This window comes from Passer domesticus, chromosome 3 (assembly GCF_036417665.1).
Source record: "Passer domesticus isolate bPasDom1 chromosome 3, bPasDom1.hap1, whole genome shotgun sequence".
Classification (NCBI taxonomy): Eukaryota; Metazoa; Chordata; class Aves; order Passeriformes; family Passeridae; genus Passer; species Passer domesticus.
In genome coordinates, this window is record NC_087476.1 from 26,225,343 (window position 1) to 26,243,611 (window position 18,269).

The 18,269-nt window shown below is 38.4% G+C and overlaps 2 protein-coding genes across 28 annotated transcripts in view; one reads left to right on the forward strand and one right to left on the reverse strand.

The window, feature by feature from the left end:
* The window catches only part of KHDRBS2 (KH RNA binding domain containing, signal transduction associated 2), a 339,646-nt gene that overhangs the window by 269,431 nt on the left and 51,946 nt on the right, over positions 1–18,269 (reverse strand). For 20 of the 26 annotated variants that reach the window (XR_010358259.1, XR_010358260.1, XR_010358258.1 and 17 more), the window contains exon 2: positions 12,818–12,945. Coding sequence is in view for 11 of the 26 variants with exons in the window: in XM_064412277.1 (XP_064268347.1) it covers positions 12,818–12,945 (128 nt within the window). In the remaining 15 variants the exon portion in view is untranslated. Of the gene's footprint in view, positions 1–12,817; positions 12,946–15,914; positions 16,044–16,116; positions 16,248–18,269 lie in introns of those variants that run through there. The other 6 variants (XM_064412268.1, XM_064412270.1, XM_064412272.1 and 3 more) reach the window with 6 other exon arrangements.
* LOC135296208 (serine/arginine-rich splicing factor 4-like) lies at positions 16,251–18,098 on the forward strand. 2 transcript variants are annotated; one of them, XM_064412264.1, is made up of 4 exons: positions 16,252–16,527; positions 16,734–16,846; positions 16,992–17,598; positions 17,767–18,098. In XM_064412264.1, exons 2-4 carry the CDS (start codon positions 16,740–16,742, stop codon positions 17,932–17,934), a joined length of 882 nt encoding a protein of 293 aa, XP_064268334.1. In that variant the 5' UTR covers positions 16,252–16,527; positions 16,734–16,739; the 3' UTR covers positions 17,935–18,098. The 2 variants fall into 2 exon arrangements, with proteins under 2 accessions (XP_064268333.1, XP_064268334.1); XM_064412263.1 differs by having other exon boundaries at positions 16,251–16,527; positions 16,992–18,098.

An 18,269-nucleotide genomic window follows, 5' to 3' on the forward strand; every position in this document is an offset into this window, starting at 1 on the left:
AATACTTCAATGACTGATCACACTGATCAGTGACAAATAAAAAGTCAAACAGTTTTCTCAGAAGTTATTTTTGAGTGTCCTTCCCCAGAACATGGCTATCAATGTTTCTGGTACCAGTTAATTCATCTCTTATGATACCATTTGCAATAGGAAATTCAAATTAATAGATGCCTCTTGTTATTAGTATTCATTTCCTTGTCTGACTATAAAGGTGTTTTGAGATTACAGCATTCCTAATACCTTAAAAATGGAAATAAATAATATATTATTTTAAAACATTCTTGTTTCTTCATTGCAATGAATATCTCCTATTAAAAGTGATTTTTTGGCAGTTTTCTCTTGACAGCTCTTACATGAAAGCAACCAAGTATATGCTGTATAAATATCTCTTTATACTGGCATCACTTTTATTAATTCCTCTCCCTGTTTTGAATGCCAGTTTTTTACAGTCGGAGAAAAAAAATGGGCCTTTTTCCCCTGTTGTTAATTCCTTAAATTCAAATGCTGTGTTTCTGAATAATCTAAAACACTAGTAAAAGGGTATCCTGGACAGAACTAAGAGTATTTTTACACCTGTGAGTCTTTCTTGGTATACCCAAATCACTTCTAAATTCACTACCTGTGTCGTGCTAACAAGAAAGACCACTAAAGATACTCAACCCACTGAGAAATCTGAGTCTTCAGTTGGCAATCCCTTATTGAACTCAAGAGCTATTGCAACTAGATTAATGGAGATTAAAAAAAAATGAAAACCTCCTAAAAAACCCTGCAAACCAGTTTAAAGATACTGTGTTTTAATGGGCTGCAGCCAAGTACAATTTGAATGCCCTCTATCTGGACAGCCTCTCTAGGCATCCAGCTCCTTGGCTTCACTGTTCCCATGCTGATAAAGTTTCTCCTTTTATCCAGTCTGAAAATCTCTTGTTCCAAGCTACACGTGCTACCTCTTATTCCCCCAAGAAGCACCATTGTGAAGTGTCTCCTCAACACCTTCCCTGCAGACAGTAGGGACACAGCTCTTAGGTCCTCTGGAGATAACTCTTCCTCCTGGCTTATTCAGCCTCTTCACACAGAGCTCATGCTCCAGGCACTGGTGATCCTGGCAGTCCTCCTCTGAACTCATTTGTCTGCGTCTTCCTTATATTTGGAAAATTAAAATTAGACACAGAAATGTAGGCGATCATTTTCTACTGGCAGCAGATGAACATGTTGGTTGCCCTATCATCATTCCTTTCTCAGATTACATATCCCTTCTCTTGAATGTGAAGAAAATCTCTGCAGTTTCACTCTAGAGCAGTCTGAGTCAACTTTCAGACTAAGAGGACAAATTCAGCATTTTGGAGCACTAACGCACCCAGCTCTGCTCCTGAAGACACAACTGACTCCAGGCACTTGGTCTGTGAGCTTGAGCCTGAGCCTAACAAAACACATCCTTGCACAGACATGGTGTGTTCTGGTAATTTGCTCCTAGGGAACAAAAATAGAATTTTCTCTCTTCATTGAAAAACAATCATGAGAGGATTTGTAGATTCTCTGCTCCCTGTATGTCATCCTGCCAGTATATCCATAAGAGAACACTTTTTCTGTACCCATCATCCGATTATTTTTTCCTGAAAAGGAATCCTAAAAAAAAAAAAAAAAAAAAAAAAAGCAGAAAGTATCTGAAATATGAAAATATCTGAAACTTGAAAGCTTTGTTTTTGTTTTCCACTTTTCTCCCATCATCTCTTCTCTCTAATGATATCCCAAAAATTCTGATATTGAGTGCTCTGAAAGTCATCTTGCCTTTTCATGCTCGTACCATTTCTGCAATATCAAAAAATGTAACAAATGCAATTATACCTGAAAGAAATAAACTATCTCTTCTTGCAGAGGCTGGAAAAATAATAAAACATGATTTGTACTAGCACTAAGCTAATTACAGTGACACCATCCTGTGCTACAGTTCTGTTAGTGTCAGTGCTTACATTACAAACTCCTCATTCCAGGGTTTATAATTCTGCTTTACATTAGTGAGTGACTCTTCCAGGAGTGCACAACACAGTTGTTAATGGCTTCATTAGTGACACTTTCCTAAAAATGACTTAAATTTTAAATTACTTTTAAATTTTGTAACTCCTGTGTCTGCTACATGGTGTAAATCACAAGCAACTTGTAACTAAAGCAAGACAATTCAGCAAGACAAAACCCATCTGAAATGTAATTTATATGCTTGGACTTAAAAGTACTTACATTGCAAAGTTTAGAGACAATAGTATCTGTATATAATAACCATCCAAGACATGATATTATGGTTTTCTGGAAAACTGAGGTTTCTATTAAAGAAATATCTAAATAGCATAATGAGTAAAAAGAGAGTTTCATAAACAGCAAATGTCAGGTGATGTTTTAGCAATAAAGCCACGAAACATCAGTGTTTAAGTTTCATATGTGAACACATTTATCTAGAAAAATATGCTGTGATTTCTGGTATCTGTTAAAGTATTTGGATACCTTGGAAATCTGCAGATAACCTGCCCACTTCAATATGTTGATTATTTTTAGTCAACATGACAATTCCCTGGACATGCTTCACTGAGAATGCAGACTCCTGGGTCTGAAAATTACCAAAACAAAAAAGCACTGTTTTGCATCATGTTGGGACATGACATAAAACATGGTCTTAATTATATCCACTTTCTTATTTAGATATATAAAGGTAGTATCTGCTACGTATGTGAGTGACTGAGATAAAGTTTTACAGCTTACACTGAACGAATTCTATTTCTTCCAAATTCCACTTTCACTCAATCATAAAAATAAGTATTTAAAGCAATGTGATAAGGAGCAGCCTAAGGCTGTACAATCTGAAACAATATTCCCAGTATGTAAGAAAAAAAAAACCAGCAATAATTCATTGCTGGTAAAAGCAGCAATACATTGTTCTCTTTCAGAAAAAAGGGGCTTTTTCTGGCTTTCTGCTACCCATCAGTTTTTTTTTTTCCTCAATAAATGACAGAGAAATAACTTATCCAAAACCAACACTAGATTTCTTTAACTTCTGAGAAACATGTTTATTCTTATTATGATTATTGAACAAGTCTATATATAGCCTGTATAATTCTTCTTTTAATATTGCATTAAGCATTGCTTCAGTGAATTTTCCTTTGGTAAAATAAAGCAGTTGAAGAAGATCTAATTCTCCTTTGCTGAGCTGACATAGACAATAAACAGTCTGTCTCATCAGTAGATGGTTTATCAGCTTGGAAACCAGTGATCAGTGAGCAAATGGTGTGCAATTATGCTGCGTATGCCATGGTGGACATTTCTGGTAGTAGAATAAGTCATAGGTGACAATATTTACCTTAGTGCTATCCACTCTTCATCTCAGTAACAGGATTATGATCTCAGAGGCTAAATAGAAACACATTTTTCCTATACTTGTCCCTTGTTTTAAATTCATCCTGTTGAAACAAAACTGTGACTTCGTATCGCGGAAAAGTGACAGAATTGTCTTCTCCTTGTCTTCTTTTAAGCATATGTGAGTGACAGAACTATGAATTGCTACATTTCTTGAAATGAAAGAGGGATGGCATAGTTTCCTCCCAGTGAGCAGTATTCTTCTGACTCACAATCCCAAACCACAGATATGTAACAGTTAAAAAACCCCACAGATAACCTGTGGTAACCACAGATAAATTGGTGGTTCTACTGTTAATAGAAAATCTAATTCTATCAAGTGAACGTGCTTGAAATTGATCCTTTGTGCTCCTGAAAATGTTTATATATTGATCCTACTACCAAGCTAAGTAGGCTAAAAATGGAAGGAGTATTTTTAATAAGTTTTAATAAAATACAAACACACACATATATATGTATGTATTCTAATAAAAACATGAAAGATAAATTTATGAAACAGATTTCTTCACTATTAGAGCATATTCTTTGCATTTGCATTATGTGAAAGTGTCACCTGTTTATTTTGCTTGCTCGATGTGAGTGAAAAACAAAACAGGAAAGAAGGTGGCTGAGGTCAAACATGCTCTAGGCTAAATAGCAGCTATTCAGCAAGTAAGAGCATTTTCAGCATAAATTTCTTTCATTACCATACTCCTCCATATAGCAACATGTTTTAAAGTTTTCTGATGATGTGTGGGAAGCTTCAGAAACAGCAAGAAAGCCACCAAAATCTACGACGTTGCAAAGAAGTTATAAAACCATTCGAAGGATGGTCCTGAAGAGGAGGAAAACCCTGTCACTGAACTAACTGGTCCAGAAAATTCACACTCACTCTGCTTGGAGCACACAGGCTCTGGAGAAGGCTGCTTGTATGTTCTTGTTGCTCTAATTGGCCTTCTCCTATGTGAGGAGACACACAAGACCCAAGGGGCCCTGTAATTTCCAAGCTTTTCACAGGAAATCAAGGCAAGGTGATCATCTTCCTTGTGCAGTCTTTTTCCCTAGTAACCATTGACCTCAAAGCTTGACTTCAGCTCACTTTGCAAGAGGAGGCTAATTCAAAGACAAGTGAGATCTTTGAAATTTGGACAACATATAGAGCTAGACAGAAGAATGTGTTCAAACTGAGGCAAAGGCTGTGCCTTATGCTCACACATAGGAGATCAGAAAATCCATAGAAAATTACATTTTTGTCATTATATCCATTAGCAAAACATCAAATCAGAGCCCACAGCTAAGCAATAGACATAGACGAGCTCAAAAAGCTTCCTTAACTCTGAAGTTCAAGGAACTGCTTGTGTACTTAGGTACCAACGAAACCTGAATTGTTCTGTGATGAGCTCTATTACCTCCTGTCTAGCCATTAGGTCCATTGCAAAAGGATCAAGGCAGGGTATTATCTCTTGTGTTAATATTTTATAAGTAATTTTCAAAAATTAGATGAGCATTATTATAAATTACATTAATGACTCCTTTGAAGTGACCTTGTAGCACTACTTGAACAGAGGAAAAAGCCTGAAAAGCCACAAAACAGATTTCATCTTCAGCTTCAAGAGGTAAAAACATACTCCAGCAGTGTTTGTGTAAGACAAAACAATATATTTGCTTTCAAGAACTGATTAGCCCACATAGATTCAGCACTTACAAAATGTTTGATCAGTTTACACTAGAGTAACACAGGAAGAAATGACAGCTACCTGTTGCAGCAATTTTGAAGCACCCAATGTGCATATTTTCCATTAAATATTGGATCTTTTTTCAATGTTTGAAAGGAAGTAAATATTTATTTTAATAGCAACTTTAACAAGCTTCCAAAACATTCTTTAAATCCTTCTTTACTTAAAGTTATCAGTTTACTGTTCTTTCATTCTTTGCTAACACATAAGACTGTAACATTAAAAAATGTTCATGACATTTACAGTGCAATATTAAAAATATTACTATTATTAATAAAATACGTATATGAAATAGTACTACTAAAATAAGTAAAATCTCACATCCTATATGATAGCAGCATTTCAAATTGAAAAGCTGTAATGGATATGGCTGACTGGAGTTAATTTTCTTCATTACAGACAGTAAGGTGCTGTGTTTGGGATTTGTGCCAGAAGAAGTGTTGATAGCACTACAATGTTCTACCTATTGGCTTGCACACATTAAGAGTTTTTCAAATTTAAATTTCTGAGGACATAGAAAAGTCCATACTCAAAATAGAACCAATTTGCCATAAAGTCTTCTCCTCTACTGCCCTGCAATTTTAAGATGCTGATGTTATAAATGCTAACTAATGTAACTGGCAAGTGATCCTCTTAAAAGCTAGAAGGAAAAAAAGTAGTAACAAGTCATCCAAACCTGATCACAAATAGGTGAGCTTTTTGATCAATACACAAATCACTAGCTTAGCTCTGTTCCTACTGAAGTCAAGAGTACTGTGAAAAATCTCACTCTCACCAACAGTTTGCTTTACAGTTCTCATGAAGCACAGGTCCAATCTGAAAGCTTTAGTAGATATGATTCACTGTGCATTTAGACACAAAGTTTAATTTTTACTGTTCACTACTTTTTTTAGTCCGTAAAAAGCAAAACAGGTAAGTGGAAGTAAGGTAGATTCTATTTCTTATCATAAATCATCAACAGACTTGCTTGCTGAACTCCCCTCAGATTCCAGAAGCACATTCCTTTGAAAATACTGAACTTGTACAAATGATACTGAAGACAAAATTTAGTCCTCAAATCATGCATTAATACCAAGAGCAGAGAAAGAAACAACTGCTGCTGTAGTTGCAAAGAAAACCCCAAGTATCTTTGGGTGCAGGTCGAGCAGATGTCCACAATCAATCATACACAACCAGGGTGTACTATTAACATGAAATCGTGCTCCTGATTAGAGCTGTTGGTTAAACAGGGTGAGATCCTGCCCACTCTCACACTTATTTTATTAAAGCAGTGTTATAAATTATGTATTTCTTTCCCACTCAGATAGGAAAAATAAAGAAGAACAAAGAGTAATATTCGAGTTTTGGAGGCCTAGAAAACATGAGTCATGACCAATACTCCAAATGGAGAGTGGCTAGGACTTGTCTGGATTTCACACAGTTGCTACCAGATACCAACTTTCTCCTGCTCGTATTTTTATTTGTCCCATTTTCTACTTACATTGTGTTTTCTACACTGTCAGCTCCTTGGAGAAAGACCAGTGTACTTACTAGGTGTATTGTGTACAAAGGGTGTTTCCATCTTAGTTTTGGCGTTTGAGTGCCCCGAAATAGGAAATGGTAAATTCCAACTACTCTAAAGGTCTGCCTTGAAATATGGAAGGCAATACCACTCTAACAGCACTGAGTAAATCACTAAGCAGCAATTTTGTGTCCCTGCTTGTAATTTTAAGAATGCGTTTAGGAAGAAAACAGTAAAGGATGAAGGCTGAACTATGCATTTTCTTGTATAAATAAAGGGAAGATATCACATGAATAATCTTTCACCATCATGCAATCACAAGCGGGGAAAGAAGCCCAAATGTTGGGAATATTTATTTGTACTAATTGTTTTAAGTATGTTGATGTTGTTTTAATTACATTGCTAAAGATTTATACAGTCATGGATAGTTAAATGAAACAGAAAGGCAAATCTCTAAATTCTGTCTGGAATATTCTTTATTCTCTGCAGTCAAGAACAATTTTATGGAACAATTTTTAAAGAAGTCTGTACAGAGCAGCATTTCTCAGCATAATAAAGAAGGCAGTTAATGCTGTAGAGCTGATTTCAACAGCAGTGGTATGAAAACAAATAAAACACTAACAAAAATGGGGACAGAAATTATTGTTATATGATAAAAGGTATTTCTTGTAGCCATTCAAGAGCTCCACAGGATTGGCATTGGCCCTAGAAGCGTTAGACTCAGGGTTCATTTCCTGAACTTACCTGGAAAAGGTAAAAAGAGAGATGGATGAAAGATCAGGTCCTAAGTAAGTCAGGAGGAAAAAAACTGTGTGTGAAATTTTTTCATGTATTTTACTGAAAATACAACTAAAGTATTTGTCTAGATTTTCCAAATGTCTGATGTCATTAAACGGAACAGAAGATCTGTATTTATTTGGGTCTTGAGTACAATCAGAAATACTGAAAAACTGCACTGAATTATAGAATTGCACCACCTGCAAGAAAATTTCAGAGAAGTAGAATGAGATTTTAATGTTTAAGAGTTTTTGCCTTTTCTCTCAGCTTAAGTACAGGAAGATAAATACTTTTCCAACTTTCCTCTCTTCAAATGTTAATATATTTCATTTCACTTTTCCTAATTAGTTGGACAGTTCATACAGAAGTGATTTAAAGAAAATATCTTGGTTACAGCTGTTTATTTGAAGCAGAAAAGTCAACAATACTCAAAAACTATTATTCAAATTTTGAAATATTTCTGCTGGTCTATCTGAAATATAGTTAATTATCAAAATTGAAACTATATATTAATAGGGAATTTGGTAAGAAGCAGAACTGAGATATTAGAAAATGCAAAAGATCCTTCTTCTGATGTCTGAGTGCTTAATAGAGCCTGGGCTTTCACCACTGAATAACACCTATTCAAGTATCTTTTAATTAGATTTTTATAAACCTTAAGTACTAGAACACTTTATATAATTTTTCTGGAACAATTTTCTGTGTATCAGTGACTTCAGAAATTAAAATTTAATAAAAAAATCAAATAATAATAATAAATTCCAGATTAAATACAGCACATAAAAAAGTTTTTGCCCCTATTATTCCTGGTGCTGTGTAGATCAGAAATTCTGAGTGACTATTACACTTGAACATGAAAATTGAATTGGCTTCAACTAAAAAGGAATTTTGAAATTTCCCCACACATTTATAAAGCAGAAAAGCATTATTTTGTTACAAAGATGCATGTTCAGTTTTTTCACTAAGACCAGGTAGGGATAGAAATCTTGCAAGATATATGCAAAAGCATTCTTTATCTATACAACTATTTGCAGGATCAATTTCAGTAAAACGCACTTCATGTAAATTAATAATTTTCTGCCTTCCAATGTTCAGGCTTCTCTTTAAATAACTCAGTTGAAATACAGAACCAGTAAAATATTTATTTAGTCCGGCATCAGTCTAAATTCCAGGGTCTTGCAAGTACAAAGGCTTTTCTTGTCTTACACAGGAGGAAAAAAATACTGGCAAGGCAACTAAAAATCTCCATTCTGTAGTTAGATACTTAGCTTTTTCCTCTTATTAAAATGTTGGAGTTTTCATAATCTCCTGAAACATCTACAGGATTAGTGAAAGATCAAATGTTCCTCCTGCCTTATGCAACAAAAGGTACTTATTTCATTCAAACAATATAAATTACAGAGAGAAGTCATGGCTAACTCATTCAGCTCACTGACAGCCCAGGTCCCACTTCCCTTAGAAATTTCCTATTTTCTTGTCATTCCATTTAATGGACATATTGGCATATCTTATTCTTCATATCTTAAAAGTGAACTAAACACACAAATCACCTGCAGATTTAATATGACAACAGTTGCTTTGAAAGCACAACAGCAACCATCAGGTTTGAGAGAAACAACACATGAAAGAATGAGAATGCTAAGTAAACATCATGTTACTTGTCTGAGTTAGATGTTAAAGACAGAATAAAACCAGAAAACTTTACCCTTCACAATGAATTGTTTAGCACTGCTGAGTTTGTCTAAGTTATTTGCTTGAAGTCATGAGCTGGGGTAGAGATCACTTTCTTCGAAGTCTGGAGCTGTGTTTTGCATTTGTGCTGAAAACAATGTTGATATAATACAGATGATTTTGGTATTGCTGAGCAGCATTTACTGTGTCAAAGGTTTTCTGCTCCTCATCCCACCTGACCTGCGAGGAGGCTGGGAGTTCTCAAGAAGTTGGGAGGACACACAGCTGACCCCAGATAACAATGGGATATCCCAAACCATAGTGGCATGACTAGCATATAAGGGTGGGAGAAGGAGGAGACATTTGGAGTGACAGCATTTGTCTTCCAAAGTCACCACAAAACATGACAGGCCCCTGTTCTCTGGAGATGACTGAATACCTGCCTATCCATGGGATGCAGTGAAGACATTCCTGATTTTGCTTTACTTCCATGCACAACTTTTGCTTTAGCTATTAAAGTCTCTTAGCCCACTCTCACTATTCCATCCCTCTCCCATCCCAGTGGTGCATGAGTGAGTGAGTATCTGCAGGGGGCTTGGTTGCTGCTTGAGGTCAAACCAAAACAGATGCACTGCAATATTTAAGACTTTTATACACATACTGTTTATTTTACTGTTTATTTTTAACTTGTCAGCTATTTCATATATTTGCACTCATAGAAAACAAAAGAAAGCAAAAGAAATTAACAAACTGAGCCATTCCTTAATGGCTGAAACCCAGCTAAGCTGAAGCCAGGGATAATGAGGGCAGAATTTCACCAAAGTCAGCAATATTTTAATTTACAATGCGTACTGGACAAATTTGCAAACAAAAACCTCCTATTTTATGTGCTCCATGAAGCTAAAGCTTTAAACAAGCTCTCAACTTCTTAAACTATGCAAAGGAACAAATTTGCAAAGCCCAGTTTAGATGCTCCTTAAACAAGTTATCACAGAAAAAGGTAGAAACTACAGAAAACAGCAGAAACCAAACTACAAGTAAGTAAATGGCAAAAATTTTTATTGCCATGCAAATGACAAAGTTTCCCACCAAGCGTCTAAACTGACATTTTCATTTTTCAGGAACAAGATAATTTCAGATTTTTGGCGTTTTTAAAAAAAATTTTAAATAACCCACTCTTTTCCCATATCTGATGTATTTGAAATAAATTCACACTGATCAGTGCTGAAGTATTTTTAAACAAATCCTGAGGTATTTTCATTAAAGTCTTAGTTGGAATTCACATATCACAAAAGTTAAAAAAAAAAGACTTCATGGGACAGAATGAAGGACCAACAAAGACATTGCATCACTGTTTCAAGAGAAATTTTGACTGCATTAAAAATATTTGCTGCGTAGTGGAGTATGTGTAAATGAGATGCTGTTTTTACCTGGGCTGCTGGTATTTAAGATGATTAATCTCAGAAAAGATCATTGCTGAAGTATCAACTAATGCCCCATCTCTATTTCAGATCCCTGTTTCAGAGCAGAGGACAGAGGCCTGTGTCTTTACCAGTGGTACCATAAGACAGCTGTTGCTAGTCACAACCTTTCATATTCTTTTCCTGTTGTCTGCACCAGACTGTGGACACTTGAGTAGAGACAATTTCATAAGACTTATTCTGCAACTTCAAGAACTATTTAGCCACTAGAAGCCTTTTGTGTTAACTTTTGCTCAAACCTTAAAATGCTGCTGCTGACTCTACAGCTGTCATTGAAGCTTAGCCTACAGACCATAATAAATTTTTAGGCCAAAGGTTCCCTTGAAGCAATTTGTATTTTTACATGAAGTTAAAGTAAGTGCAAATGTCTTCCAAGAGCTGCCCTCATTCCCAAACAGAGTCTGTAAACTGTTGTTTTAGATGGTTTTAACTAAGAGAGATTTTCTTCAACAATTTTATACATTTGGACACTTTCTGCATATTTACAGAATCCTGCTAACCTAGCAATGCCCAAAAAATCTTGTCAGCAAACAATGACTGAATGATTTAAAATAATGTTATTTCAAATAGAAATGACTCCTACATGAAAACATATGGTAATTATCTTAACTGTTTATAAATACAAGTCTGATCAACTGCTACTATTAACATATTCTAAAAAATATATAATACTAATCCTCTTAATTATCTTCTACTTTTTTTCATCATTCATAAAGCAAGCTGAAGCAACTGCTGTGTGCTGATTTGACTAATGTATACAATTATCCAGAAAAGACAAGACACTAGATCACAGCAATCAGCTGTTTGACACCAAGTGCAAATGCAGTCCTTGAAAGATAGTTACTAGAGACAGTATCAGGAAACCTGCAGTTCTGGGAATAGTTCCATGCCAAGCACAGAATATGGCTAGCAAATCAACGACAGAAACCCTGCAAGAGATTATTCTGCATTACTGAATAAGTATTTCATTTCTATCACACTGATTTCTTTTGCTCCACCACTCAAAAGCTGTAAAAAATGCCTTATATCTTTTACTTTTCATTAATATGACATGTTCATCAAAGTAAATGAAGCTAATTTAATCACATTCAGGTGCTATATTGGATAGATGATAGTGTTTTGTCTTTCAAATAGTTTGTCTTTTATTCTAGTACCTTCATCAAACAGTATTCTGAATAATTATCACACTGCTGTTACGAAATTACAGCACTATTACATCCTGACTAAGAACTTCAGGTCACCTACAGCATTTACACAAAATACCACAAATCAAGCCAAAGCACCTCAGGCTATGCAGCAAGAAAGTAATTCCTTATAGCACTGTATGTGTTTCTAAGGTCTTTACTATTTTGATTATTACATTATCTCTGTTTTACATTCACTAGTCAGGAGGTAAGTGTCAGCTGGAATCATTGAATCTCAATTTTTTTTTACACCTTTCATTTTGTTTGATGAGCTTTTTACCTATTGAAATTTATTGCTGTGATGAAAGTATAAAGCAAAAAGCTCAAAGTGTAATCGAGGCTAATGGTCAACCATGCACCATATGATAATAAATCAGCAAGGAAAAAATAGTCTGGAGACAAACAGAGATGTTTATCATTTCAGTATGAATACTATTGGAGAAACTGTTTATGTGAAATTAAAAACTGTACAAGAAAACCAAACAAACACCCAAGTTCCAAAAATACCCAATATTCTCTTATAAAAAATAAAACCAAAAACTTCCCATAAGCAGCTAAATTTTGCAAGAAATAAAATCCTTTTCCTGCATTAAAGTATGTAACAATGAGAACTAATAAGAAAGTCTTAGATGCTAAAACATTGTCAGTCACAGCCTGCAGTAATCCTGACATGATCTTTTAAAACTTACTACACCTGAGAAAATCCCCCAACTCTTCTATGAGGAAGCTTTTCGGAGTTACTGGGACATTTTTTTCTTGGGCAACAGCTATTTTATTTTATAAAAGGATGATATATGTAAAAAAAAAAGAAAAAAAAAAGAAAAAAACTGAGAAAAAAAAAACTCAACAGCATAAGGACAAAATCTACCTGAATGTGAAAAAAAAACTCATTCACTTTAATTGCTTTTCTGAAAGGCCCTGAGACAGGAGCTAAAACATGTAACACTAATGGATATATTTAAATAGGAGCTTTTTTTTTTTTACTACCACCAAGCCTACACATTATGACTCAATAAAAATGGTTGTGTATAACTTTTTCATCATTATATTAATAAATATTAAACAAGTGTTAGACTAGATTTACAGTACCTTTGGATATTGTTTGACAGGGATCAAAACCCTCTCTGACAGCTTTATGTTTTTGTTACTGATAACATCAAGGTATTTCTTTTCTTCATCTTCCTTCTTGCCTTCGGAACCCTGAAATTTTTCCATTTCTGAAAAATATCACAAAATAGAACAATCAGTGACATAGCAACTGTCATCCTTAGGAAGTTTCAACTTACACTTTCCAACCCAGACCGAGCACTGAACACCTGTGCTTCTGCATTCACGTGACAGGGACTGCTGTCTTTAAGAGAACCTGGACTCTCAGCAGTGCTGAGAGGCAGAGGTGACAGTCCACAGGGCACACTCCACAACTAATTCTTCCCCAGCTGAAAGGGAAGCCAAATGATCTCAGCAGGAGCAGGAACAGATGAGGCTTACAATTCCAGCTGTCAGTCTTTTAAAGGGAATAACATATCACAGCTCAACGCTTTTTGTAAATGTGACCTGCCAGAACTAAGCTGGATTCTAACTGCAATAGCTAACTTTCAGTACAAATACTAGAAAACTGAAGAAACTTCTTGCTGTTACTGAGTTTTCATTCAAATACTTCTGAATCAGTTAAAGATAAGAAATGAAGTTAACCCTTGCCCAAAAAAATTATTCTATTATTAGTAGAATAGTTCTGCATTCTTTATTCCCTAAAGCTCTATAACCAATGGATAACAACAAGTAATTAAATTCATCATCCTGCAAAGAACACCTTATATAGTGCCTGAGAGCTCCCTGACAGTACAGGTACTATAGAAAAAGCTGCTTTTGCAGTAGTGACATTGTTGACAGCACAGAAAATGGCAATGCTTATAATGAGCTAATTATAACTGAATTATAGCTGAAAAGGGACAGCTGTGGGTCTCAGAAACATGCTGTTTCAGGGATGTGAAAGCAAGAGTGGAAAGGAGGAACACAGACACAGCACACTAACATTCATATACAAGTTTCTTTGACTTACAACAAGCATAAAGAGAAAATGTGTTGAAAAGAACAGCCCATGACATGATTTGTTAATAAATGTTTATGCTGCTTTTATGAGATCAAATAATTTATTTAAAGCCTGCACCAACAGACAGTTCTCTAATGTTACAGTAATAAGATTTTTTAAAACCTCCCAGAGAATACACCTAAAAGAGCTCAGATGGAATACACATTCAATAATTTAGGATTAAGAAGTTATTCACAATCACTAAAAGCATCAGAAGAACATTCCATTATAGTAAAATACTTGAACACATGTAAAAAAATGTGGTATGTTGCATCCAGTGGAAGATTAATCCGGAAAGCAGCAAGCATCAAATTAAGTAAAATACTCATTTTGAGCAGGTTTAATAGATGAAAAGTTCTTTGACAACAGATACAATGCAATTATACAAAGGAATGGGCTATGGGGACTATAGATAAAGAGGGGAACTTTTTGGTCTTTATATAGAGGGGAGAGACAAAGGCGCATAAAGAGAGAAAAGTGTTACAAGCACAGTAAGTACTAAATGAAATAAAGGAATTTCCCAAATGTATTGTGAACACAGCACTAAATTAGGTAATTCTAAAAGGCAGGTGGGGAATGTCAATCTACACGTACACATATATTTCACTAGAACCATGGAAGTTTAAGCTGGAGAAGACCTTTAAGGTGATCAAGTTCACCTATTAATCAAGCTCTGCCAAGTCCACCACTAAACTACATCCCTAAGAGCCACATCTACACGTCTAAAGTGCCACATCCACACATCTACATCTTTTAAATACTTCCAGGGACAGTCATTTCACCACCTCCTGAGGTAATCTGTTCCAATGTTTGGTAACCGTTTTTGTGAAGACATGGTTCCTGCTGTCCACCCTGAACTTCTCCTGATACAGCCTGAGGCTATGTCTTCTCATCCTGTCACTACCTGCCTGGGAGAAGAAACCAACCCCCACCTGACTTAACCTCCTTTCAGGTAGTTGAAAAGAGCACTGAATTCCCCCTCCGAGCCTCCTTTTCTCCACGCTAAACAACCACAATTCCTTCAAATGCTCATCAGATCTGTGCACCAGACCCTTCCCCAGCTCTGCTGCCATTCTCTGGACTCGCTCCAGCCCCCCAGTGTCTTTGTGAGGGGCCCAGAAGTGGACGTAACACCCAAGGTGTGGCTTCACCAGTGCTGAGTACAGGAAAACAATCACTGCCCTGGTCCTGATGATCATCTATTGTTGACACAGGCAAGGATGCCATTGGCTTTAGAAACAATTAAACTCTTTCTCCTGGAAAGCTGAAGATACTTAAAAGTCTGTATGGTCAGCAGAGATGGGCACTAAAGGTTAGGACAAAACGCTCCACTTTGAATCATCTACCAGGCCTTGCAACCAGTCCCAGCCTTGTGCTTTTTTTCAACTGAGAGTACCTGGAAGTTTTGGAATCAAAGTGGCATCTTTGCTGAAGCTAATGAAAGACTACTTCAGCTGGGCTTATCAGACTTACGTGAACACGAGTTTGTTTATCTACCAAGACTGAGACAAGCTGTGGCACTCAAATTGGTTTCACTCCATGACGAGGGCTGAGCTCTAAACCCAGAAGAGCCAATCCCAGCTTATTATGGGACGCACAAGAAAGAGCAGCGGGGAGTTGAGTTTCGTCCAGGGAATGAAAGGCAACAAAGAGCCCATTTCAGGGGAGGTCCCACAGCACTTAAGGTCAAACACAGAGAGAGATGCAAGTGATAAGGGATTGTGATGAGGGCCAGGCTGTGAGACCAGAACTACAGCAGAAGGCAGGTGGGACACTGGGGACATCAGGTTTCTGAGAGGAAGCAGTGCCAGCTAGCCCATGACCACAGCCAGAAAGCTTTTGAATATCTTCTCCAAGGAGGGAAAGTCCACAAGCACCCTGACAGTGCTTGGTCACCCTCACAGTAAAAAAATTCCCCAATATTCAGAGAGAAGTTCTGTGTTCTGGGCACCCCTGACAAGAGCCTGGCTGTGTCTTCTTTGTACCTTCCCTTCAGTTATTGGTATACATTGGAAAAGATCCCCTATGGAGTCTTCTGCCTGGAGGCAGCACTCCTAGCCCTGTCCTCTAGAAGAGATGGTCCTTGTGAACCCTTACTTGACACTCTCCAGTATGTCCATCTCTACTTATGCTGGGGAGACGCACACTGGACACTGTTCCAATGGAGTATCACCTCTGTTGACTTACAACATTGACTGAGGAGAAAGAAATGCCTTGAGCTGGTTTCTATGTAAAACAGAACACAGGGTTGAATATGATCAGTGTAACCTGTGAATTTATATAAAAAGTATGGCATTACGATTCTACTTGACAGTGGAGCAGCCGTGTAAGATGAGCTATTGTGGAAGTGTCCTTTCCTTAGGGCTGGAGTTTGTGTCTTCTGGGTGTGGTCCCTGAAAGCCCCACAATGTCACCAGGGAGTCATTGTGACACATGTGACAACAAGCCTTTTGGATGCTTGGGGAAGCCCCAAAAGGCCACAGTGTCTGGCCTCCTCCACTGGGGACACACATCTGAATGTGGTGGGAGAAAGGAGCCCCATCCCATCGTGTGCTTTCTCAGGGCACAGAGAAGATTTGCTGGACAACAACACTGACAGGGCCTGGGTGCTGGTCCCATTCTGCCATGCAGTCAGGCTCTGTCTGCAGCTGCTGACAGGCCAGGAATTCCTTTCCCAGCCTCTCAGCTCTTGCATGCACATATCAGACAGGTTAGTTACCATCCTGCCTCAAGAGCTAAGACACCCAAGTGTCACTCATCTACCCCAGGATGGTCTCTGGCATTAGTGGCAGCCCAAGCGCTGTCCTGAGGCAGAGTACGCAGTTCTTTAATGCTCAACTTTGGTAGCTTTGCTGCTGGCTACAGATTGTGTCCCCAGCACCAGGGAACACATCAGCTTATCTCTCTGGTTTGCAGGGCAAAATGGCCTCAGAGAAAGAAGATTTGGCAGAAAGCAGCTCCTCTTCCCCTGCTGCCAGCACCATCCAGGTGTCCCGGGCTGCACGTCCAGGTGCTTCAGAGAACCTAAGGTGCCCAATCTGCCAGGCCGGCATTAATGACCAAGCCTTTGTGAGCTGGCATTGGCACCCTTTGTTTTTACTGCATGGTGGAGTAGTTCCACACAAGAGCGGAGGGCCTGATATGCCAGTCACCTTTCCCACATACATTCCACAGGGCAGAAGACAGTAACTCTGAGGTGCACTCTATCGAAGAGTCCATCAGCTCGGCCAGCCATACTCAAGCAGAGCAAGCTGGATCCCACTCAGCAGAAAGAGGTCAGCATAATTCCCCAGGACACCAGCGCCGCAAGTCTTACAGTAGAAGCTGCAATGGTAGCCGTGGTGGCAGCCGTGGGGGCAGCCGTGGCAGGGCCCAAGTGAAGAGCCGAAGCAGGTATCCAAGGAGGCATCACGATGGCCATGCCAGGGTCCAGCAGGCCCAAAGGTACAATCACTCAAGCAGCAGGAGACGGCGGCAGAGCAGGGCTCGGAGCGCTGCTCGTGACAAGCACCAAAGGACCGAAGGGCATGCCCGTGCTCTCTCAGGGAGGCGTACGCGCCGTAGGCAGGAATACCAGGTTTCTTTCATAGAACCGAGGGCAGTAAGGAGCCGATCCCGGCAGAGGTCACGCAGATCTTCCAGCCAAACACTGAGGGAGTATCTAAGGGAGATGGAACGCGATGAGGGACGAGCTCTAAGGCATGACTGCTACATCCGTGCGTCTTCAGGGAGGAGCAGGTGCCAACAGCGAGGACGCCGGCTTTCTTACAGAGAACGGCAGGTGACAAGGAGCCGAACCCCAGGGAGGCTCCGCAGCACACTGCCTCTGAAGGACAATCCAAGGAGGACAGAATGCTATGAGAGACAGATTGAACAGGGCATTCATGCCTCCCCAAGGCGGAGTGAGCGCCTTCAGCAAGGACATCAGGTTTCTTTGATCGAACCACAGGTGTCAAGGAGCCAATCCCAGGGGAGGTCCCGCAGCACACAGCGCCAAACACTGCGGGAGAATCTAAGGAGGATGGAACGTGACATCCTAACCTCCATGGAGTTGAGTCAGCGCCATCAGCGGAGACGCCAGACTGGTTTCACTGAATCACAGGTGGCAAAGAAGTGATCCCCATGGAGGTCCCGCAGCCATGCTGGGCACAAGCCTGGTAGCACACACTACCAACAAGGGAAGTACTGAATGCCCCGATACCAGTGTCAGGAATTATACTACTTTAGACAAAAACACCCCCTACTAACAATTGTAAAAATAAAGTCAAATCAAATACTCAAGCCTGGGGCTACAGATCTATTCTCCATCAAAAAACGCATCTGAAAATCTAACTACACCCTTGCAAGGCCTTTTTAGGTTAGGAGGATAACAGGCATGAAACTTCAGTGCTGCTTTTGTCATTCTGTTCTATGGTACCCACCTGTATATAAAATGGGGTACTGAACATTTTT